The 27453-nt window shown below is 33.4% G+C and overlaps 1 protein-coding gene across 1 annotated transcript in view; it reads right to left on the bottom strand.

The window, feature by feature from the left end:
* The window catches only part of LOC143223664 (solute carrier family 4 member 11-like), a 151935-nt gene that overhangs the window by 38895 nt on the left and 85587 nt on the right, over positions 1-27453 (bottom strand). Inside the window, exons 5-8 of the mRNA XM_076451912.1 lie at positions 16597-16797; positions 8669-8753; positions 8227-8349; positions 733-740 (exon numbers count right to left, since the gene is read on the bottom strand). Of these exons, the coding sequence (XP_076308027.1) occupies positions 733-740; positions 8227-8349; positions 8669-8753; positions 16597-16797 (417 nt within the window). The remainder of the gene's footprint in view (positions 1-732; positions 741-8226; positions 8350-8668; positions 8754-16596; positions 16798-27453) is intronic.

The following is a 27453-nucleotide window of genomic DNA, read 5'->3' as shown; positions in this document are numbered from 1 at the left end:
ATTAAGAGTGACCTCCGTGATCCCAAACGTATCCTCAGATAAAATAACACTCATTTTACATATTTTCAAAAAATGTAAAAATGATAAAAGAAGACCAAATTAGCCTTAAATAGACCAAATTCGTCTCTTATATCGTATTCAGAGTGCTATATCCTTTTGCCTTATTGTGCTGGCATAGATTTCCTGACCACTGACCATACATTAACCTTATTAAACTTGTATTGCTCGAATAATTTAATATGCCATGAAATACTGTTAGAAACTAGTTTGAACATTTTAATATTAGTTATAAGCAACGTTATTAAAGCTTACATCATAACGTTTAGTGCAACGTTCCTGGAGAGGCTGTAAAACGACACGTTGAATGTCCAATTAAAAAAGAATAACAAATTTGATATTATGAGATCGTTTATTACAACTATTCAAATGTCTTTTATTCACCATTGTACACTACAGAAGTTAAAAGAAACTAGTGCAAAGGCTCAGAGACGTAGATTTGGCGTTATGGTAAATAATGTTTCTGGTGTGTTTTTTCATTAATTAATCAATAGATTCATTTTCTTTCTTTGAAAAATAACATAAATAGATAAAAATACACCAGAACAATAATAAACAAAATGTTAAAGTCCCATTACTTTGTTTCTATTGACCTTATAGACCTGAAATTCGTGTCAAAAAACGCAGTTTTCCTTACCCATTACTGTGAGACACTACTTATTTATCAAATGAAACATTGACCTCTGTCTAGCCTTGTCGGTTCAAGATATTTAAATAGTATACTTAACAGCTTTTGATAAAACAGTTTTTAAGTGAGAAAATCTAAACCAACTGCTTCTTACATGATTCGTGGAAGGAGCTGTGGTTGAAATAGTGTCTTAGTTTTCAAGAGGCTATATTGTTATGAAAACATTTAGGGACATGTGTACGAAATAATGGTGTTTATAAAAGTTTTGAATTTGAGTTTGAATAAGCAAAACAAGGCAAAAGAAGGAGTTATTTAAGGATGTTAGAAACAGACACCGACGAAGGAAATGTTACTAAGAAAGGTTTCTAGAAACTGGTTTTTACTTTATAAAGCGTTAAATATTAAGAAATTGACAATGGTAAGGAAGTAATTATTGTTAAGGATTATAGAGACTGTTTTTGTTTCGTAAAGTGTTAATTAAGGGTTACAAAAACTAGCAAAACAATGCAAAAGGAGGAGTTATTTAATGATATTATAAAGCGAAACTGGTGAAGAAAGCGTTGTCGAGAAAAGTTCTAGAAACTGGCTTCACTTTCAAAAATGCAAATGGCTAAGCAAATGACACAGATAAGGAAAGTGTTATTAAGTGTCGCAGAAACAGGATACATCAGAAGAAGTTAACTAAGATTCAATAAAATTAATATTGAAAATAACTTGACTTTCGAAACGAAGTTTTCTGCATAATGAAGAAATGTTATCTCCTGTAACCGATCTGTTTATGGCCATACGAAGAAAATTTTAAACGCGTTCTAAGGGTAATGGGCTTTAGACCCTTGCTAAGGGCTTGAGAAATTGTTCTTTGATGCATGCTTTGGTGTAACCATGTGTTTAATTAACCATTACATCCATATAAACGTCTGGGACACTTGAAGTGAGCTTATTAAAGTCTCTCTGAACAAAAAAAAAGTTTCTCAGTTGGATGTAATAATTGAGAATTTTAAAATTAATCAATAATACTAGAGGTAATTTGTCATCAACAAACAGTAATATAATGATATATTCTTTATTGTCAAATCCTATATATCTTCTCAGTAAAGCAGTAAAACACATAAAATTTTAAACAGAATTCTCTAGATCTAAAAATATTTAAAAAATCAAAATTTAATATCCAGATAAGGAAAGACACAAACAAAAATGATACTCTGTTAGAAAAATATGCTTATTGTATTCACAATGTACAACATATAATTATCCTACACATCCTAACGACAATGGAATAGATTATAGTATATTCTGTGACTAAACGCCCTATCTGTCGGATAACACTAACAACCATACACTCTGAGATTAAACATCTGAAAGTTGAAACTAAACATTCTAGTAACTCTTCATTAGTATGCTGTATTGTACAGTCTAAAAGACTAAACATCCTAACAACAGCGTACTGTACAGTCTAAGACAAATCATCTTTGCAGTGTTACAACAAGAAATAGTGTACAGTATATGATTAAACATTTTAATAATGTAATAACCCTAAATACTGTACAGTCTAAGACTAAATATTCTAAAAATGTAATGAAAAATACTGTAAAATCTAATACTAAACATCTTTATAGAACGAAGTACCACAGAGCCTAAAACTAAACATCTTTACAGTGTTATAGCAAAAAGAACTAACAATGTGATAAAGAAGAGTTGCTATGCAGCCTAAGACTAAACATCTTTATAGTGTTATAGCAAAAAGGACTAACAATGTGATAAAGAAGAGTTGCTATGCAGCCTAAGACTAAACATCTTTACAGTGTTATAGCAAAAAGGACTAACAATGTGATAAAGAAGAGTTGCTATGCAGCCTAAAACTAAACATCTTTACAGTGTTATAGCAAAAAGGACTAACAATGTGATAAAGAAGAGTTGCTATGCATCCTAAGACTAAACATCTTTACAGTGTTATAGCTAAAAGGACTAACAATGTGATAAAGAAGAGTTCTATGCAGCCTAAGACTAAACATCTTTATAGTGTTATAGCAAAAAGGACTAACAATGTGATAAAGAAGAGTTGCTATGCAGCCTGAAACTAAACATCTTTACAGTGTTATAGCAAAAAGGACTAACAATGTGATAAAGAAGAGTTGCTATGCAGCCTAAGACTAAACATCTTTATAGTGTTATAGCAAAAAGGACTAACAATGTGATAAAGAAGAGTTGCTATGCAGCCTAAAACTAAACATCTTTACAGTGTTATAGCAAAAAGGACTAACAATGTGATAAAGAAGAGTTGCTATGCAGCCTAAAACTAAACATCTTTACAGTGTTATAGCAAAAGGACTAACAATGTGATAAAGAAGAGTTCTATGCAGCCTAAAACTAAACATCTTTACAGTGTTATAACAAAAAGGAATAACAATGTGATAAAGAAGAGTTGCTATGCAGCCTAAGACTAAACATCTTTATAGTGTTATAGCAAAAAGGACTAACAATGTGATAAAGAAGAGTTGCTATGCAGCCTAAGACTAAACATCTTTACAGTGTTATAGCAAAAAGGACTAACAATGTGATAAAGAAGAGTTGCTATGCAGCCTAAAACTAAACATCTTTACAGTGTTATAGCAAAAAGGACTAACAATGTGATAAAGAAGAGTTCTATGCAGCCTAAAACTAAACATCTTTACAGTGTTATAACAAAAAGGAATAACAATGTGATAAAGAAGAGTTGCTATGCAGCCTGAAACTAAACATCTTTACAGTGTTATAGCAAAAAGGACTAACAATGTGATAAAGAAGAGTTGCTATGCAGCCTAAGACTAAACATCTTTACAGTGTTATAGCTAAAAGGACTAACAATGTGATAAAGAAGAGTTCTATGCAGCCTAAGACTAAACATCTTTATAGTGTTATAGCAAAAAGGACTAACAATGTGATAAAGAAGAGTTGCTATGCAGCCTAAAACTAAACATCTTTACAGTGTTATAGCAAAAAGGACTAACAATGTGATAAAGAAGAGTTGCTATGCAGCCTAAGACTAAACATCTTTATAGTGTTATAGCAAAAAGGATTAACAATGTGATAAAGAAGAGTTGCTATGCAGCCTAAGACTAAACATCTTTACAGTGTTATAGCAAAAAGGACTAACAATGTGATAAAGAAGAGTTGCTATGCAGCCTAAAACTAAACATCTTTACAGTGTTATAGCAAAAAGGACTAACAATGTGATAAAGAAGAGTTGTTATGCAGCCTAAAACTAAACATCTTTACAGTGTTATAGCAAAAAGGACTAACAATGTGATAAAGAAGAGTTGCTATGCAGCCTAAAACTAAACATCTTTACAGTGTTATAGCAAAAAGGACTAACAATGTGATAAAGAAGAGTTGCTATGCAGCCTAAAACTAAACATCTTTACAGTGTTATAGCAAAAAGGACTAATAATGTGATAACAAAACGTACTGTACAGTGCAAGATTAAACATTCTAATAATGTGATAACAAAACGTACTGTACAGTAAAAGATTAAACATTCTAATAATGTGATAACAAAACGTACTGTACAGTGCAAGATTAAACATTCTAATAATGTGATAACAAAACGTACTGTACAGTGCAAGATTAAATATTCTAATAATGTGATAACTGATAACAAAACGTACTGTACAGTGCAAGATTAAACATTCTAATAATGTGATAACAAAACGTACTGTACAGTGCAAGATTAAACATTCTAATAATGTGATAACAAAACGTACTGTACAGTATAAGATTAAATATTCTAATAATGTGATAACAAAACGAACTGTACAGTATAAGATTAAACATTCTAATAATGTGATAACAAAACGTACTGTACAGTACAAGATTAAACATTCTAATAATGTGATAACAAAACGTACTGTACAGTATAAGATTAAATATTCTAATAATGTGATAACAAAACGTACTGTACAGTGCAAGATTAAACATTCTAATAATGTGATAACAAAACGTACTGTACAGTACAAGATTAAACATTCTAATAATGTGATAACAAAACGTACTGTACAGTACAAGATTAAACATTCTAATAATGTGATAACAAAACGTACTGTACAGTACAAGATTAAACATTCTAATAATGTGATAACAAAACGTACTGTACAGTACAAGATTAAACATTCTAATAATGTGATAACAAACGTACTGTACAGTAACAAAACGTAAGATTAAATATTCTAATAATGTGATAACAAACGTACTGTACAGTATAAGATTAAATATTCGTACTGTACAGTACAAGATTAAACATTCTAATAATGTGATAACAAAACGTATTGTACAGTGATAACAAAACGTACTGTACAGTACATTAAATGTTCTAATAATGTGATAACAAAACGTACTGTACAGTATAAGATTAAATGTTCTAATAATGTGATAAACAAAACGTACTGTACAGTTCTAATAATGTGATAACAAAACAACAAAACGTACTGTACAGTAGAAGATTAAATATTCTAATAATGTGATAACAAAACGTACTGTATAGTACAAGATTAAACATTCTAATAATGTGATAACAAAACGTACTGTACAGTACAAGATTAAACATTCTAATAATGTGATAACAATACGTACTGTACAGTACAAGATTAAATATTCTAATAATGTGATAACAATACGTACTGTACAGTCTGAGTCAAAATATCTTTACTTCAGTATGTACATCTGTAAGTAAATGTATTCCAGGCGACAATGGCCTGAAATAAACTTTGACAGGATCTTTCTCCTACTTCTAAATACACTGACACTACAGTAGCATGTGAAGCAGTGTAACCCTACCAGTGCACCGAAGCAGATTCCCCAGTTTTTCTTGAGATGGTGTGCGTATGAACAATTCTAAATCCTGACCATCGTCCCATGTAATGAAAGAAGTACCGAGGATAAAAACACCCGCATCATAATAATGATGGCGGCCTACTACTTCCCAGCGTGACTGGCATGCAGAACCAAACGTGTGTCTGTTTCCTTAGATCAGAGCAAAGCTCCTCCATCGCTGTGATATACCCAGCTGCTGGTGTTTACACTGTAGCCGTCTCTTCAACTGGAAATTTCGATATTCTACAACGTGTTCATGAATGTTCCCGACAAGCTCTTCAAAAAGCCTATTGTGAAAGTGATTATTCTATATATTTTTTCCTGCCTTTGTGATTTTTTATATGACTACCGTTTCACATAAGTGAATGTATTCCTTCATGAGATTTGTCTACCTCAGCTGGTGGCTTAACAAGCCTTATAGTAGGACTTAACAATGTCAGGAACCCAGTATAGGCTTCATAGCAATACCTAACGATGTCAGGTACCTAGTATAAGTCTTATAGCAGGACTTAACGATGTCAGGTACCTAGTATCACTCTTATAGCAGGACTTAACGATGTCAGGTACCTAGTATAACTCTTATAGCAGGACTTAACGATGTCAGGTACCTAGTATAACTCTTATAGCAGGACTAACGATGTCAGATACCTAGTCTTATATTAGGACCTAATGATGCCAGGTACCTAGTATAACTCTTATAGCAGGACTTAACGATGTCAGGTACCTAGTATAAGTCTTATATTAGGACCTAATGATGCCAGGTACCTAGTATAACTCTTATAGCAGGACTTAACGATGTCAGGTACCTAGTATAACTCTTATAGCAGGACTTAACGATGTCAGATACCTAGTATAAGCTTCATAGCAATACCTAACGATGTCAGGCACCAAGTATAACTCTTATAGCAGGACTTAACGATGTCAGGTACCTAGTATAAGTCTTATAGCAGGACTTAACGATGTCAGCTACCTCGTATAAGTCTTATAGCAGGACTTAACGATGCCAGGCGCCTAGTATAAACCATATAATAGGACTTATGGTACAAAGCTTCTTTCGCTCCTAGGTCAGTATGTTTAATTTTCTAAAGCATCTTATACTGTTTCATATCTGCAGCTCTATTCATGGCAGGTTCAGCTTCATATACGACACACGATGCCAAACTCTCTGATTTATTTTCATGGGTCTATACAAACCTCCTGGTGCCTATCAGTCCTATACTAACAGCACATGGTTTAGCAATCTGCTGGTGCCTGTCAGTCCCTATACTAGCAGTTTAGCATCATGACTATTTCCGGTAGAGGGCAGATCGGTTGGCCTTTTTGATCCTAGCGCTGATCATAGCAAAGGTTTATAGTTGGGTTGTTCCAGTCCTGAAGTAGCAGAGCCACCAGTCATCTTCTGGATACTGGTTCCATTTTTAGTTTGTTTGTTTCTCGAACCATTTCCTGGCATTCACTATTGTTGTTACATTTCAAGGCTTTTAAAACATGCAACTCAGGATGAGTTATCACGGTTAGAGAATGGGATTATGTAATATGAGTTATCACGGTTAGAGAATGGGATTATGTAATTAGGGTACTATTCTATATATATGTAAAAACGGCTCGTTTGGGTTGAGAAGATATTTTACGTAGAGGAGCGAACAACGTTTCGACCTTCTCCGGTCATCGTCGGGTTCATCGAAAAAGGTCAAACATTGTTCGCTTCTCTACGTAAAATATTTTCTCAACCCAAACGAGCCGTTTTTACATATATATTTCTCTACAAGACGGTACTATCCTATTTCTCTAAATAATTGCACAGCACACTCTTTCTCTCTGAGGTATAGGGTAGAACATAACTCGTATTTAACTCGTTTACAAATTACAAAGTTTCTTGAAACCTTCGAGAGTAACTTCCTTCTTCCACAATAACACGAGCACAGCAGCTTGTAAACGCTGCCACTTTGAAATAGCCCCTCAGTATGATTAGTTAATTTGTGATTCAGAGTCGAATAAGTAACTAGGGTTGATTACTAAACGAAGACTTTATATGGACAAAGAACAAGCATTTCGAAATGCCAATACTAATTAACGTGTACATATTTTCCCAAAAAAACATTATGTTTTGGCAACATCTGGCAGATGCTCTACTTATTCTAACCTAAAGATATTGGTCCCCTCAGTTGTTAAAATATAGTTAACATTTTCTTCGTATGTATGATCCACGGATTACTGCAACAGACTATTTTCACCTAATTCACGGCTCATCTGTTCTGCTTGGAAGAATTTTTTAAAGCCTGTTCATAATATTTTCTTTACTGGAATCCATGGTTTAGTGAGAAGACGGAATTAGCAAATATATATATATAACTAGTTGGTATACCGAAATATAGTGGATAATTGATTGCAATGATGCATCACGTGTTATTTAAACACCTAAAACACTTTGGGTTATTTGTGATGAGTAAAAGACATCCAAACTACACAAAACTAGTTTTAGACACCATTTATACTAACTAGTCTTCGTTACGAATTGTAGTTTAATAGCAGATTATCTAAAATAAATCAGTTCGTTTAATTGATGGTAATGTTTTCATAAAGCAGCATTCTTCCATTACTTGAGCTAGTTACTCTGTTATTTCTTTAACCAAACCACTTTCACGACATCTTCTAGTTTCTATAATAAAACAAAGAAATGTTAACAAGAATCTTACCGATTTTTCCATTGGTATTGTTGTCATTGAGAGCTCCAAAAGCAATCGTTGGAAGAATGCAAGCAAAGTACAGGAAGAACGTAGTGGACACTGTCTTATGGATTGTCTTACGACCTTTGACTCCTAGTAACAAATATGAAGTTTTGATGTTTAGTAACTCTCACACACAAAAACATATTATAGTCTATGTTAAACAGTTTTCTGCTCGAGTTTCAGGTTTATAAACACATTTAATCTACATGCATTTCAGAAGCTAGAGTTGCAAAATATTAACAGCACAAACTCTACTGTCTGTTGGTGATTCGAAAATGAAATAAAATATATTAATTTTGTCTTTGATAACGTTCAATAAGCGACTTAGTAAAGAAGCATACTTATATACAATACAAATATTGGAAATTAATGATAACTATTCCAATCGTGAGTTGTTATTTCAACCTACCATCCGTGAAATCACTGACATAGTGAGAAGCTCTTCTTCGGATATCATCCCATAATCCTTTGGCACACCAACATTTACGGCTGGACTGAAAAGTACAAACAGAAAAGAGGTTCTTGACATATTTACAACATGAACCATTATCGCTGGACTGAAGTTCAGACAACAATAGATTAGTTGTTACGTTTAGGCTAGTGATGTTAATTTAGCCTAACGTATAGCTTGAGTGAGTATATATACACGTCACTCAAAAGTAAGCTAAAAGGTTAAAACCAAATGACACAATTGAAACCAGTCTACGTAAGTAATATAAGTATGATAATTAAAATAAGCAAAACCTTTATTTCTCATCTCGTATATTTACATAATATTATAATATTTCATAATTAACTAAGATTATAAAACAATAATTATTAGTTTCTTAAAATTCTAATAACCTGAAAACTGGAAACCAGTTTTCAAAGAGTTAGAAGCAGTTTTATGACTTGTATTTCAAATTCCACCATCCACTACTAATCCTGTTATTAAAAATGGCGAAATAAATACGTATTTCTAAGGTCACTAAATTTTGGCCCGGCATGGCTAAGTGTGTTAAGGCGTGCGACTCGTAATCTGAGAGTCGCGGGTTCGCATCCCCATCACGCCAAACATGCTCGCCCTTTCAGCCGTGGGGGCGTTATAATGTGACGATCAATCCCACTATTCGTTGGTAAAAGAGTAGCCCAAGAGTTTGCGGTGGGTGGTGATGACTAGCTGCCTTCCCTCTAGTCTTACACCGCTAAATTAGGGACGGCTAGCACAGATAGCCCTCGAGTAGCTTTGTGCGAAATTCAAAAACAAACCAATCGCTAAATTTTTATTGTGTATCTAAGCAGCATGATACTATGTTAACATTCTAACAGAATGACGTCACACATTTTCGAATAATCAATTTATTGGTTTTGTTTTAACTTGTAGTCGAAACAATTACTGATTTTGTCATCAGTAATTTGAATTTTAATGTTTGTACATTTGTATTACTAGTTATTAAACTATTATAAAGGTTTGTTTTTTTAAACATACGAATTTGTTGGTAGAGACACTATTTTCATTCGGCTTCTCTTTCAATAAAACATTACTTATTTGCAGTGTTCAAACCCAAGGGTTTTGGTAAGGTTTTTAAAAGTGCTTCGTCGGATTGTCTGAAGGCAAAGAGAGCTTATTTTATCAAAAGCGCATTTCAAACTAAACGGAATGTGCCCGTGACGAAGCAGCCGAGCTAGAGGTAAACTTTATTCAAGAGGGCGTCATTCCGGAAGTTATTGGTCGAAGATCCACCTTAGGGACGACACATGTTTGTCCTGACGATGTCCTGGAGTGCGACGGTGGAGTTGCAACACACGCTACTCTCTGTTCTTATTTTGTTCGTCGGTTGAGCCTTGAAAACTGCTGACAAGAGTCGTAACTTCCACTCAGAATCTCCATGGTCTTCAATTTTCAGAGTATTTCATTTCATATTGCCCGTTATATTTTTCGGTATTAATGCCAAAACCAGGCTAGGTTGGAAACACGAGAAGCTATAAAAAACAGTAGTTCAGTATGAGGGGGGGCATAGAACAATAAGAAAAGGAAGAGGGTAGTGGAAGTGTATTAGAATACAAAGGAAAAATAGACGAAAAAAAGAGACAATTGAAGGAAAACAATGATGTGAATAAGATGTAGTATACAGCAAACAAGACTGGTGCAATAGCCTGATGTCATCCATTCAGACAAGGATAGCAAGTTTTTAAAGTTGTAAGCTAAAAATATACCAAATATTGCACACATTTTCAGATTTGTTGAAAAGTTTATCAAATACCCTAGCCAAAAAAAAAAATTCCAAGCCTTAATAGCAGAAAATTAACAGACGCACCTAAATTGTATCAAATTAGAAATTTATTGTGCATGATTTAATAAAATCATTACCACAATGCCAATTAATTTTAATAGACTATAAAAAGTAAGCAATAGAGGCGGAAAATCGAGAAAAAAATGCCTGTTACTTTGACGTAGTACCTAAACACCATTAGGTTTTGCTCTAGCTCACACTGAGTGATCTCTGATTTATACTAATACCCTGACTTACTTTGCCCTAGTCCACAATGAAGGGTTATGATTCACAATAAGACTGTGCTTGTCAAGTATAAATAAGATACGTACAAAATGAATAGGGCGAAGTAAAAGAAAAAATAAATATAAGGAAAATAATGACAAATAAAATTAAAGGAGAGATAAATAAAGGTCAAAAACAGAGAGAAAGAGATAGGAAAGAATAAACGATAAAGAAATAAAGAGAGAGAAGAAACAAAAACAGTGGAACAGGAAGAGAATGACATTAGAGTCTGTGAAGAAGAAAAATAAAAATGATTGATGAAGCAAAGGAAAGAAATATCAAGCTTGTTGAACAGAAGAATATAACAAGAAATAGAGAGAATAAGAAGTGAAAAATTAATAAATCAGAGAAGTATCAAAGTGATAAAAAACCCGATAAACAGAGAAAAAAGGAGGGAGGAAGATATACAGAAAGTATTTAAAATAGGTAACATAGGAAAGTGCAGTATGAAAAACGATATGAACATGAGTGACAAATAGAGAGAAACTGGTTTAAAGTAGAGAAATAAGAGTATGACAGAGAGATGAGAGAGTGAAAAAAGATAAAGAGAAAAGGAAGGAATGGTTGTGGAAGTTAGAAAAAGCAGAGGAACTTGGAAAAGGTCCAAAAAATATAGAAAAGGTAAAAACAAGAGAAGAGAGACAAAGTATATAATGAGAAACAAGAAAAACTGAGAGAAACAAAGACAGTGGAGATGTTTCAGGATTCGTAAACAACACTGAATAAAAACGACGAAATAAATCTATCTGTGTTACTCATCCCTAATCTTGGGCTGATAGATTATAGGGGAGGCAGCTAATTTAACACCACTCACTGTCAATGTTTGAGCACTATTTACCAACAAAAATTGGGATTGATCTGTCGCATCATAACGACCACGCGGTTGAAAGAGAACGTTCGGGAAGAAGAAGTGTTTATAGTTTCAGTGACTTTGACCCGTATAACACATTCTAAACACAACGAAACGAGAACGGAACAGGTTCATTGAAAGAGAAACAAAATATGTATTTCATCACGACGCAGTTGTTTACAGTTATTACAAATATTATTTGTAACAAGGTAGTTCAAACGTTCGAAATGTCCTCTAACTTATATGCGTGGTATATCACACTTGCCTGCATTGCTTGTGTTATTTTAATACCATAAAGAAGAAAGATAAAATAACAACTACGATAACTGATATTTACGATGCAACAGAGACCTACCACTTAGAGGACCACTCTAGGTGATAAATATCTTGTTTGTTTTATTCAGATTTATTGAACATAACCCGGTATTTTTCCCGAGTTGAAATTCACGATACAAACGACTCGGGTTGAAACTTTATGTTGCTGTCAAAATTGGTTCTTGATAAGAAATGTGACTTATGTTTCATGCAGGATGAACAACTCACGTTTTATGTTATATTGACAGCTTCAGTTCATCTCATTTATCCAATAGTTTCCGAGTATTTCTGATAACACTGAAGAAAGTGATCATGGTATGGCACCTCTTTGGTAAACAAACAAACAAAGCTATTTCTTCACCCTGTGTCACTATATAAAGACAATACAATTGTCCTTTTCTTTATCATTACTGCATCATTGGTATGTATTACAGATGTTTGGAACGAGTTTCTAAAGTATATAATTACATTCATTAACTGAAACACCTACATAACACTCGGAATTTCCTGTTTAAAAAAAGCTGTTAACACTTAAGAGTTTTTTGAGTGAAATATCTATGTAATACACAGAGTTTTCTGTATTCATGTGATGCGTAACAGTCAGAATATTCTGGTTGAAATATCTACTTGATAATGAAAGTTTTCTGACTTAAACAGTTAATTAATACTCTACAGTTATTCAGTATGAAGTAAAACAATGCGTTTAAATAAGATGAAAATATTGTGTTTAAAAAAAGGACCTTCAACTCGTTATACGGTTTAAAAACTTTCTTTATGAATATTATTTCTCTTCCAAATAATCTCGTGGTATGATTAATGCTATAAAATTGTTTTTATGCGTATTTTTCTTATAGCAAAGTTACATCGGGCTATCTGCTGTGTCAATCGAGGGGAATCGAACTGCTGATTTTACATTTGCAAATCCGAAGACATACCGTTGTCCTGCAGAGGGGACAACTGTTTTTTTTATATTACAATTTAACGATGTCTTGTTGTTGTGTTGTTTTTTTCTGGACCAGTTTCGTAATTACTATGTTGACAACAATTATTAAAAACATTGTAGAATTCCAGGCTAAAATTGAGATTTTAGATTATCCACGAAATTTGTGTCAAAGAAGTGATGAACCTTCTCTTTCTTTATGTTTTAACTTATTGTTACGTGTTTAACTTTGCAGCTTGCAAGTTAACATATTTTGTTGTTATAGTGAATAACTTAGTAATTTGTTGCTTAAAGTTTTTGTTGTATTGGTTAACCTAGTAACTTGTTACTTAACGCACTTGTTGTTATAATGGTTAACATAGTAATTTGCTGCTTATAGAGTTTTTGTTTTGTTTTGTTGGTTACCGTAGTAACTTGCTAATTAGCGTACTTTGTTGATATGGTGGTTAATGTAGTAATTTAATTTGCTACTTAAAGTGTTCTTTTCTTGTTTTGTTGTTTAATGTAGTAACTTGCTAATTAACGCACTTGTTATATTATTTTAACCTAGTAATTTGCCACTTAAAGTAATTTCTTGTTTTGGTTTTTAACCCAGTAACTTGCTAGTTAACGTACTGTGTTGTTGTGGTGGTTAACCTAGTAACTTGCCAGCCAAAGTATCATCCTCTTTTTGTGATTAACTAGTAACTTGTTACCATTCGAGTTTTCCCTTTTATTAACAAGTTTTTATGGGACTGGAAGAACACGACGTCGATGCACGATCTTTGAGGTACTGATAACCGTATAATACAGCAGAAACAAGAACTGAACAAAATCACTCATTCGTCTCGTATAGCTAATTTCTTCCTACGTTTACTATCATTTCTTCTTTCTTGAAAGCCTTCTCATAGTTACGGCAACCAATTTTACGACTCGCTGCAGCCAAAGATAAACTAAATTCCTAGGGTAAAGCGAACTTCGTTCAGCTCCTATATAATAACTCACACAATCGATTATACTTTCTAACCAGATACTACAACCATGAAACTAATAAAGTTAAGTATAAATTTCCCTGAATTGAGAGTTATACAGTAAAGTCCCCAATTTGACAGAACTTAACACAGTATTCGTTATCATTTCAAAATATAATCTTGCCTTTCGTACTTTTTACTTCACTTTCAGATATTAATGCGAGGAGAAACACACAATCATAATATATGAAAACGTGGTCATTGTTCTAAAACTTTAGCAGCAGCAAAGTTATGTAGAGCGAACTATTTCTTGAGGATGTATGTATACTGCAGCAACTCCTGTAGTAACAACACCCCAAACTTATTTTCTCCAAAATTAAATGTAGCGAAAAGCCAACTAACAGGATCGCCAGACACTTTCTCGGCAGTTGTAATCACTTTTTTCCAGCAAATCGTTCTTTTATGTGAGATTGGTTTCTCTACAGGCATTTTTTGCCAAACTAAAGATTTTCAAAGTTACTGCTTGATGTTAATACCATTTTGTTATCGGTTAACGTTAACGCCGTATTGTTATCGTTTGATGTTAACTATATATATTTTTGTTTCATAATTTTAAATTTCGTGACAGGTGAAAATTTCGATAATTCAGGGACAACTGAATGAGAATCTAGGTTTATATTATCAAGAGACTGAATTATAAACGATAACAGTGCGTTACGTTTGGGGTAGATTGTGTTTCAACTCACACGCGTGTACTCCTGTATAAAGACGTTTAAAGACATTCTGACATGTAGTTGTGTGGTGGTCGAGTGGAAAACATAATGGAGAGCAAACCCATAACGTCATGAGCTGAGAGATCCAGGATTTGGAATTGTGATAACACTTTCATCAGTCCCACTGGATCAATATCATCGAAACTAACTTTGTACATCTGTAAGTATGGGAGAAAACTTCGTTCAATTTTTATTTCGTTTACAAACGTAGTGAAGATTACCACTCACCTGGTACAAAGTTACTCGAAGGCTATCTGCGCAAGCTGTACCTAATTTAGAAGTTATAGGTTAGAGGGAAGGAAGCTAGTCAACACTATGACCAGCCAACTCTTGGGCTACTTTTTACGAACAAATAAAACATTCTTAAAACTCTAAATATTGCAGAAACACTTTACAGTCTAACTGATAAACATGCAAAACAAAACAATCTTGCCCAGTTTCTAGTGTGACGCTGATCTATGAATTCGAAACGTTACAATATCGAGGAAGGATACGAACCCTCAATTTAGAACCACAGTTATGTGAGTTGATTGTTAACTGCTTCAGATTGTGTCTTCATAGTTGGTGATAGAACCAATAGACAAGATAGACCACGTGTTAAGAAATCACGGCCACTTTTCGAATCCCATTTATTTGTTCTTATCTAGTGCGTTAGGTCTGACTCGTGTCTGTTTCAATTCATATTAATGTATAAACCTGATTCTGATATCTTATTTTTTTTTGGCTCAACAGTGATTTTTCAAATTATTTCTACACATGTCAAAAGAAAAAAAAACAAAAAATCCAGACGTCTGCGATTTTCTTTTGTTCAAAAAATCGATGATCCTAAATTATTCCGAAAGAAAAATGCATTTACATAAACCAATGCCTATCAGCCAATATCTATCAGTGCTTTCCTAAGACAGTGGATACGATAAATATTGCTCAATCAGAATTTCTAACACTTCAGTGTTCGGCTATTACTTACACAATACCTTAAGAAATGTTCTATATGTTTTATTATTCAATCTTGCGCAATAGTTAAATCAAGAATACACATTATGATAAAACCTCACAGCAGCATATATGTTATACGGTCAGGTAATTTACTTGAATAGGGAAGCATATTATTTTAATATAATAATAGGTTGTCAAACTGAAGAAGACAGACCAAGGTTTTGTCGAAACTTATAATATGTTTCACCATAAATAAATCACTTTATTATGCAAATAAATCGTTGTTTGTTTACTAATTCTGGTCGTGCGGAACAATACATACAGTACGTATCAAATGGTCAACCTGTTCTCATTGTTTGTTTCAAGTTTATGTCATATAATCAACCTGTTCTCATTGTTTATTTTGAGTTTATGTCATATAATCAACTTTTTCTCATTGTTTGTTTTGGGTTTATATCATATAACCAGCCTATTCTCATTGTTTGTTTTGGGTTTATATCATATAATCAACCTATTGTAATTTATTTCAAGGTGTTTGATTTCAGCGTATATCAAATGATCAACCTCTCGCCCGGCATAGCCAAGTGGTTAAGGCACTCGACTCGTAATTCGAGGGTTGCGGGTTCGAATCCCCGTCACACCAAACACGCTCGCCCTTTCAGCCGTGGGGGCGTTATAATGTGACGGTCAATCCCACTATTCGTTGCTAAAAGAGTAGCCCAAGAGTTTGGGATGGGTGGTGATGACTAGCTGCCTTCCCTCTAGTATTACAATGCTAAATTAGGGACGGCTAACGCAGACAGCCCTAGAGTAGCTTTGCGCGAAATTCCAAACAAACCTATTATCATTGTGTCTACGTTGTTCATTTTAAGTGAATATCATACAATCAACCTATTATTATTGTTCCTCACTTATTTGTTCGTTTCAAGTTATTATAATCAACATTGCAACCAAGGCACGTGTTTATTTAAATTTAACTCACAATTCACTTCGCTCTCTTTCTTGCTTTTCAAGCCGTTTGTTCGTTTTCACATACCTCGTAATCAACTTCGTTTTCATTGTTTCCAAGGCGTTTATTTGGACTACTCTGCTCAATTGCCAGATCCTGGGCGTGTTTTAACAAAACACTGTTAAACTCATCTTCGTTGTGCACCTCTAGAAGACGTTGTCGGAAGTCCATGTCGGCAAATATGGTGGAGAAAGTCCTTCCGGTCTCAAGAGCGTTCTTTGTTCCTTTCTGTGTGCGAAACATGGAATAAAGCAGGTGTTATTGAACAATACTACAAACTGTGAACGTTTAGGAAGATATTATTTCTTACCAACAAATAGGTTCGTTGGTAGAAAATAACAATAACTTGCTCATAAATCAAGAGTTACGCTAGTTCCGGTATCATGACACTGTTGAGCCACCAACTAACTTTACGCAAGTTTAATATTAAAAATTCAAAAATACATTTGTTCAACTTTTCATGATACTAAATTTCTAGAAATATTTGTTTTTATAGAACATTAATTCTAATTTTAGATATCCAGATCAATCTCTCTATCGTTCTCAAAACTTAATTAAAATTAAAAGTTTTCCTTCTTCGTATTATCCATTTATGATTTTTTTCCAGATCTTAAAATACCTGTAATTTGTAAATGTTAACTTTACGTTTCATTTCGAGTGGCGTGTTTGTTGATTTAAACACTCTTTGATAAAAATAAAACCCAGCAGCACAGCAGTATCTCTGCAAACCGGGTTTTGATACCCGTGGTGGGTAGAGCACAAATGTGTAGCTTTTTGCTTAACAAACAAACAGGCATACTTTGCTAAATAAGAATTATCAAAATATTTATATATTTGATTTAAGAATAAATACCTTGTTTTATATCACTTGTTCCATAAAACTGGTTCTAAAATTATCTTTTACAATGAAATAAATGTATTTTATCTCATTTATTTTACCATCTACTACACGAGCCAGCCCGACTTCTTGATGTGGATTAAAAAAAAAGAAAAAAAAGAGAGTCATTCCGAAAAGGTTTGGATTGTTTTGATTGGACAAAAATGTTTAGCATTATTTTCGAGGTCTAGGTTACCAGATCAGATCTGTGACCATGAGAGCCAAAAAGAAAAATTTAACTTGTAAGTCTAAATTAAAATGATTTAGCAATAAAACATGCTTGAAACGTTCTGGCTGTTGTTGTGAATGTGATGGTTTCAGTGCGAAGCGAATAAGCTAAAAATCTTGGATCCAAGTCGGATGATGGAAGAACTTATTCAAAGATATTTCAATCGATTTAATATACCAGCTGAATCAGTGATTTGTCAGTTGACTACTGCATTGACAGTGAAACATAAAACAAGATGCACAATAGTATTGCTATCTTCAAGAATGGGAGAATGGAATCATATGTGAGAAATCATTAGTTTCAATATTGTTTGAAACTGACGTCCCAAAGATGCAGCATCGATTTTGAAACAGATGCAAAATGCATTAGAAAATGATTTCCCTAGCGAATTCATAAATTAAAAATGTCATTTATACGATGAATAATAAATATAAGGTGGACGGTATAATCCATATAGATTTCATCATGTCATATTTTCATTAATATATATATATCATGACCATACATTTTTAAGCCACAAACAACACACTCTAAAATACGCTGCAAATTTTAAAAATATCCTAGGGTAAAAGTTGCAACGTGGGATTATAAAATATATCCTAGGTTTTGGAGGTAACTGAAGAAATAGGGCCCACATTGCGGTGGGGATACACTCTCAATCAGTCTTAAGCCCCAATTCGCTAGTCTCACACAAGAAGATTAAAGATTTAGAAATTAGGAGAGCGAGATGTGGGTGCTCAAGTCCACAACATCCCACATCTATATCATCCTTCACTGCTTGCAGACAGTTGTGGGAAGATTACAGCTCTCCCAAGTTAAAATAACAATAATAAAAATATAAATATAAAAAATATGAAAAATGACTAAAATAAAATTTTAAAAAGGTACTATCATTTAGGGATAGATAAGATACAACTTACCTCTTAAAATTATCATTCCTACTCCCAATATGATAGAGACACTAACACGACATCAGTAAAGTGATAATTTACTGTGACTGTCGTGTTTTTATATGCAGCTCAAGGAGTATATCCGCATAAAGTAGTGCCATGTTTTTAAATGACCTTATTTTTAACTAAAAATAATTATTAGTAATTACCATTGAGCAGTTTACTGATGTCGTGTTAATTAGTGCCTCTACCATACTGAGTGCAGGAATACTAACTTCAAGAGGTAAATTTTATCTTACCTACCCCTAAATGGTACTACCTTTTTAAATTTTATTTTAATCATTTTTCATCTTTTTATCTTTTTCTTATTCTTATTTTAACGTGGGAGAGCAGTCACCTTCCCATAAATGTCTGCAGACAGTGAATAGTGATATATATTATGTGGGATGTTGTGGGCTTGAGCACCTACATCTCGCTCTCCTAATTTCTAAATCTCTAATCTCCTTATGTAAGACTGATAGACAGTGTATCTCTACCGCAATGTGGATCCTACTTCCTTAGTCATCTCCAAAATCTAGGATACATTTTATAATCCCACGTTGTAGCTTGTATCCTAGGATATTTTTCAAAAATATGCAGCGTAGTTTGTTTAATTGTATGATTATACTATAATTAATCATAGAATGGGATTTGCTGTTTTTAATGCAGTTTTTCCTGATGATTTTGTTTACTTACTTGGCTTCATTTGGATGTAATTATTTAACTTCACTATATATAAATATGTATTCGTTTCAGAGGTTGTACCAAGATTCACTGATGGAGACCTATCGAAACAACCCTGAACCACTCGTTTCTGGAATGACTTCCTTGTTAACTACCCAAAGTTAACATCGTTTCAGAGGTTGTACCAAGCTTCACTGATGGAGACCTATCGAAACAACCCTGAACCACTCGTTTCTGGAATGACTTCCTTGTTAACTACCCAAGGTTAACAATGCCGCAATTTCCTTCTGGGTTAATCCTTTCACTGCATAAACAAACAGTTTCTATTCTAATAATATTCACATCTTGTCTGTCTTGAAAATGCGCATGTATGCGCACTTCATTTCAACCGATGTAAGCAAAAAGCAAATTTAACTATTTTAGTTGACGTATACATTACTAGTATACACTTAAACATTGCTAAGTGAATCAATCGCTCAAACTTATATGAATATTTCATTTTCATCCAAGTGAAAGCAACAACAAAGATTTATTGCTAGTGTTTTATTACTGTTATCAATTTCACTTTGGCATAGTATACCAATTTGAAAGGTTTTCGCTGCTTATGGCTGACACAGTAAATGGTGTATTCCTGTACATTTTTCTTGCTCGTTAACAATATTTTAACTACAAAACAAGATAGTGTTTCTCTATCAGAACTGTAGTCCAACATTTTAAGAATTGCAGGATTTCATTGTACCTTAGTTAGTCTAGTTCTAAAACATTTCAAACATATCACCACCGTTTCTTTAAATCCGATGTATTTCTTTTCTTTTTACGGTTGATGTCGCAACATTTAAATCGTTTCAGTTTTAATTGACCGACGAGGACGTACTTGCCTGGTTGCTCAGTAACAGATAGACACCTGACAGAGGACCTAAACCTGCTTGTCTTTCATTCTGGTTGAAGGGTCAGCACAAAGGATCACATACAAAAGACGCAATGAATTAAAAAAAAATAAATCCAAAACTCGAATGTTTTTTAACAGTAGGCTATCTATCTTCGGGAGAAGAATAGTGAACTATCTGAAAGTGCTTGTGTTTTAGGTTTGATCTGGAAAATTCATTGAATCTTTGGCCGGTTGATCAGTAACACAAACCTTATGTTATGAACAACCAAACAACGTAAAGTCCCGAATTTATTGCTTTTCTCATTAATAGCACTATAACCTTTCCGTTTGAGGAAACTGCTGTTATTTAAATTAATAATAAAACAGTTACGTTCACTCATGGAACCACATTCTTATCAACTCGTACCACAGAGGCCCAGCCCTCTAACGGCGCTACTTACTGTCTGCTTGATGTTTTGTACAGATAACTGCACCACAAGGTTGTCTGCTATTACTTAAGCACTTCAATATATTTCCTGTTGGTTATGTCACGGACGGTTGTGCTAACAATACAGAATGCACAGTGTTTATTCTCGCTCACAACAGTTTCTTGTATGTGCATCTTACTTGAAATATGAAAATCTAGAATATCTTATATTCTAGTTTTGAAATGTTAACATTTCTCCCTTTGAAAGGACACTAACATTTGTTTTGCTTTATTCAATCTTTGAGTGTAAGTCAATATCAAATCCCACCTTTTTTTAAATGTAGGTGTGATATAAAATAAGATATTTCTAACTTCATACAAAATGTTATCAGATCACAAACAGCAACAGAGAAGAACATTCTTTCTAAAAAATAAACACCACTTTACCTTGATAGCAGCAAAGAGAAAGTAATAAAATGACAAAAAAGAAAATATTCAAGGAATTATTCGAAACGTTTCCTACAAATATTTTCCTTCTACTTCAAGACACACAAAAAGTGACTTTAAAGTACCTTCTTTTCCAATAAACTTTTCACCAAACTTTGCAGTCAACCAAAATATTACAAAACTGTGGCAAAAAATTTCACATTATTGTTTAGCGTCTTTTGGTCACTCTACAGTTCATTTCCCACATATAAATTCTTTGATAATTATTTACGATTATCTTCGTTAACAGAAAGAGCATTTCAGATTGGACGGCTTTGTTATTGTTCCTCCTATTATTTGCAGCAATTAATATAAGAACCTTTTTTATATTACTGCGCTGGTAACTGGAGCATAATTCATATTGAACTTTAACCAGGGAAATCAAACTACCATTCCCTAGGGAATGTTCAAAAATCTTAAAGGTTACGTTCTTTTCACTATATTTTTGGGGAAATATTTCCAAGAAAGCATCTCCGAGGAAATGTTTGCTTGAAAATAGCAAACACGTTAACAATGATTACGACTTCCTGAAAAATGTGAAAAATAACATGATCTTACTATACACTGGCGGAAGCGTTTCCTGAAAGGATCTAACGACACTGATAGACGATTATCTCTTTGTTAAACCTTTGCAGATATATTTGTTAGAAAATCTTGAATATATGAAAAAATGACATTCATTTTACCATACTTTCGAGGAAGTGTTTTCTAGAAAACAACAAACAGACAAACAGCAACAACGGAAAACGAAATAAATTTTACAATACCTTCGTATAAATATTTCCTAGAAAATATAACAAATTATTTTGGTTTGTTTGGAATTCAGCACAAAGCTACACACCACGGGTATCGAAATCCAGTTTTTAGTGCTGTGAGTCCAAACACATTTCACTCTGTGGAACTAAGAAAGTCTGAAAAACATTTGTTTGATTGATATGTGTCATGACATCACTTTGTTTCGGTGTGTAAAACGTTACTACTGATTCACACAAAGGTTCTACTTAAGGTCTTTTTGTTTCACGATATTTTTCGTCTAGGGACAACAAAAATATCTTTTATAGACTTTCACCATTCTTTTCACGACAAGTCTAATATTTCTGGACGAAAATAATAATGTCTTCAGTGTTTATTATACTTTAATGTCCTGACTATAATTCAGAGTTGAGCGAAATAAAATCAAAGAAATCAGTTGCTCACTGTATCGGTGGATTAAATGTTTATAAAGGCAGATAAACAGATAGATAGTAGATGGATAGGTAAGATTAGTATACAGAAAGAGAGTAGACAGCCAAACAGCAGACAGATGGGAATGACTAGTATAAGACAGGCAGTAGACTGATGGGTAAGACTGTTATGCAGATAGACAGTAGACCGGTGGGTAAGACTGTTATGCAGATAAACAGTAGACCGATGGGTAAGATGAATATACAGATAGAAAGTACACAGATAGGTAAGACAGGTACACATAGAGACAGTAGACTGGTGAGCAAGATTATTATGCAGATAGACATTAGACCGGTGGGTAAGACTGGTATACAGCAAATAGTAGAGAGATTGATAAGACACAGCCATACAGCAAATACATGGGTAAAATTGGTATATAAGCAGACAGTAGATAGCTGGGTAAGACTGGTATACAGACAGACAGTACACAGGTGGTTACGTCTGGTAGAGAGACGAACAGTAGATATATGGGTAAGACTGACAGATAACTAGTTGCATGAAAATTCTAATATAAAACAGTTTGATAGTTTAATGGACTGAAAGACAGACAGACAATACTCTCTTTTTAAAAACACGTTCACGGACAGTTATATTATTATTATATAACTTTCGAACTTAATTACGACCACATATATAGACAGAAAAAGTAATTTAGCTGAACTGTCAAATACCCACTTTTTCCCAATAATCTTACTTCATCTATTCTTATCTATCTTACTGTTGCTTCCACATACACTGAATTCAAGTTGAGAGTGAAAATAGTAACCGTCACGAAGAGGTTTATACCACTGTAATGTAATATTCGTTATATATATATATATATATATTTATAGAGAGAGCACGTATCTGAATTCCACGGTATAAACAACTAGAGACAGCCACCCTAGATAAAAAATAAATCAACTTCCCAGAACAAGGTCACACAAAACAACATCTGTGGACGTTGAGGAGCCAAAAAACACCCCATGGCTACAATTTGTCACTAAAGTTAAAAGGACATCGTGAAAAAAAATAAATTAAGATTCTATGAAAGAAGCATCACAATTTTTCGTTGTCACTTGAAACAGATTACCACACAAAATGAAAAGATAAACCACGTGTTTCGGCTAAAGAGGAAAGCATAAAAATAATTCTGTGACATATTTAGGACGATAAAAATATCAAACGCAAACGCAATAACAAATTAAAACCTAGCAAAATATAACTACAAATGTAAACAAGTTTGTTTGTTTTACAGAATGAAAAATATAAACGTTGATTATTTTAGAAGATAAATGGCTTTCTGCGCACGTCTATTTAAGTTGTGTTGTTCGAAGAGGCGTCACACGCACATCAACCACCAACGACGTGAGATCTCTAACTGTGTTAGTAGAACATTCTTTTCTCAGCTTTGTACTGTTACAGCAAGAGGAAAAATATCTACTCGGCACAGTCTGATAGTCGAAGTAATAATCTGTAATCATTAGGTTTAGATAACTTATTCTTATAATCTAAACATGACGAAAAATGATTAAACCAAAAAGAAAAACAAGTGACTGGTTTCACACAAATCACTGCTCAGAATTTCTTGAAACAACTAAATTCATTATCTTGAAAATTCGAGATATAGTACTTAATAGCTTAGGCACGCGATAACAGTTAACTTACATAAGTAGGAGTCATTAAACGATTTAAGTACCAGATGAATTAAACTCATATATTTATGAGTCAGTAAACTATTTAAGCACGAAATGAATTAAACTCACATACTGAGGAGTCAATGAATGATTTAAGCAAGCTGTACATTGTACACAGCAAACTTGCATTCAGCTGTCAGAGGTTGATCATACTCTATGCAGCGAATCAGCAGCGATTGAGCTAAACTCAAATATTCAGAAGTTATTAAATGATTGACACACGCGATAAGAGTTAAACTCATGTAACTAAGAACTGTTAAAATACTTACACAAGAGATTAATTAAACTCATGTAACTAAGAACTGTTAAAATACTTACACAAGAGATTAATTAAACTCAAGTAACTAAGAACTGTTAAAATACCTACACAAGAAATTAATTAAATTCATGTAACTAAGAACTGTTAAAATACTTACACAAGAGATTAATTAAACTCATATATTGGGGATTGATTAAACAGTTTTACACGAGCTACAAAAGTTAAACTCATATATTTAGGAGTCAATAAAACAATTCATACAGAAGATGAATTATGTTTATGTACTTAGGAATCAATAAGCGATTTAACAAAAGGATAAATTAGACTTATATATTTAGGTTTCGTATGCTATGAATTTCGCGCAGAGCTACTCGGGGGCTATCTGCGCTAGCCGTCCTTAATTTAGCAATGTAAGACTAGAGGGAAGGCAGCTAGTCATCACCACCCACCGCCAACTCTTTTACCAACGAATAGTGGAATTGATCGTCACATTATAACGCCCCCACGGTTGAAAAGGCGAGCATGTTTGGTGCGACGGGGATGCGAACTCGCGACCCTCATATTACGAGTCGCACGCCATTTAGGAGTTATTAAACAATGTATGCATGCAATAAGAGTTATATTCGTATAATTAGTAGTCAATAAACAACTTATGCAAATGATGAATTGACCTCGTATATTTGGGAGTTTAAGCCGTTTACATACGCAATAATACTTAAACTCCTACATTCAGGAGTCATTACAACTGTTGACGAGGTTGCGGGTGTAAGAAATAAATACATTGTTAATGTTAAAAGTGTGTGCATATTGTAAATATAAAACTTCCGGAAAAGAAGAACACCACCAAAACTGTGATGATGCTATGTTGGTTTCAGAAGAGATTTGGTATAGGAAAAATACGAAATAACTGGGCCAGACTTAAACAGGAAAATCGACAAGTGACAATTTAAAAAAAATCTAACAGAAAAGAATATTCTTCTACAAGAAAAATAAAACAAGAATGGTTTAGTTACATTCATCCATACCTATCTAAAACAAGGAAGTTTGAAACAGAATGGTTTAGTTACATTCATCCATAACTATATGAAACAAGGAAGTTTGAAACAGAATGGTTTAGTTACATTCATCCATAACTATCTGAAACAAGGAAGTTTGAAACAGAATGGTTTAGTTACATTCATCCATAACTATCTGAAACAAGGAAGTTTGAAACAGAATGGTTTAGTTACATTCATCCATAACTATCTGAAACAAGGAAGTTTGAAACAGAATGGTTTAGTTACATTCATCCATAACTATCTGAAACAAGGAAGTTTGAAACAGAATGGTTTAGTTACATTCATCCATAACTATCTGAAACAAGGAAGTTTGAAACAGAATGGTTTAGTTACATTCATCCATAACTATCTGAAACAAGGAAGTTTGAAACAGAATGGTTTAGTTACATTCATCCATAACTATCTGAAACAAGGAAGTTTGAAACAGAATGGTTTAGTTACATTCATCCATAACTATCTGAAACAAGGAAGTTTGAAACAAAATGGTTTAGTTACATTCATCCATAGGTATCTGAAACAAGGAAGTTTGAAACAAAATGGTTTAGTTACATTCATCCATAACTATCTGAAACAAGGAAGTTTGAAACATAATAGTTTAGTTACATTCATCCATAACTATATGAAACAAGGAAGTTTGAAACAGAATGGTTTAGTTACATTCATGCATAACTGTCTGAAACAAGAAAGTTTGAAGATATTATTTATATTATTAAAAAGTGAAATTTCAAATTAAATAACACTAAGGAGTGAAAAACTATTCAATATATATATATCGATTCATTCCTATTAACACTATTCACAATCTAAAAGACAATACATCATTGCAACATGATAAGCGCTAACTGTAATCGGAGGTTCTCTGTTACACAGAACTAATTCAAGATTCGATGTAACACTACTTGCAACTAAAAAACCACGTATCACTTGTTGTGATTTAAGACTCATATCACTAATAATAATTTATGTTTCAAAGTAACGCTAGAAAAAATTCAAGATTAAGTGAAGTGGTAGAAGTAATTCAAGGTTCACTCTATCGCTGGTACGTAACGCTAGTTGTAATTCAGTATTCTGTTTAATGCTGGTTGTTTCAAGATTATACGTAACACTAGTTCTAGTGCAAGATTCTGTGTAACGTTACTTTAACCCAAGATTCCATACGTTACTGGTTTACATGCGATATTTACATTTTAACTCAAGATGGCACACATTACTGGATTACTTTTAATATCTTCAGAGGGGTGTTTACAGTCTAGATAATTAACTAAAAATATCTAAGTTCTACACTTTTAACCCTCTTCTCCAATCACCGATAGTGTTCTATATGATAGTACAGGTTATGTTTGAACTATTGTTAGCATAGTTTCCACTGTGTTTTATATGGTAGTACAGATTATGTTTGAACTATTGTTAGCATAGTTTCCACTGTGTTTTATATGGTAGTACAGGTTATGTTTGAACTATTGTTAGCATAGTTTCCACTGTGTTTTATATGATAGTACAGACCATATTTGAACTATTGTTACCATAGTTTCCACTGTGTTTTATATGATAATACAGGCTATGCACGAACTAATGTTGGCATAGTTTCCACTGTGTTTTATTTTAACAGTACAGGTTATGAAGGCAGAAAAACTATTTTCAGTATAGTTTCTAGTGCAGGCTTTGGAGCAAGACACGGAGATCACTGTTGTCCACTCCTCTTTCAAAGTCCACCAACCATCACTTTCGAGGGTATGTTTGTACATATTAAAAGTATTGGAACTTATAAGAGATAAAAAAGTCTGATAGTAATATAAATCCAATTTCTGGTTGAGCTATAAGCTTGCGGAAAAACTAACATTTTAATTTGGACGTGTGGCTAGATGTTTTGCCTTGATGAAGTCATATTTGGTATCCTGTCTGTATTGAAATGGCATTTCCTCTCTGCGTAGCGGTGTTAACACGCTATCCTTGTTGTTGTTTTTTATTTGTTTATCTGATTTTTAAACTAATCATAGTAGCTGTAATATGCAACTATTAAAGATACTCCAAGAACGATTTTGCGACTTCTTATGTACCACCTTTTTAAGTGTCGTATCACCACGAGATCTGGAAAAGTCGCCAGTGGGGAATGATGACGTAATTAGATTTGTCAAATATCGTTCATACAGCTTTCGATTGGTGTTTT

The sequence above is a fragment of the Tachypleus tridentatus genome, chromosome 8, assembly GCF_004210375.1.
Source record: "Tachypleus tridentatus isolate NWPU-2018 chromosome 8, ASM421037v1, whole genome shotgun sequence".
NCBI lineage: Eukaryota > Metazoa > Arthropoda > Merostomata > Xiphosura > Limulidae > Tachypleus > Tachypleus tridentatus.
The sequence above is the reverse complement of the archived record's forward strand: the minus strand, read 5'-3'. Positions and strand labels throughout refer to the sequence as shown.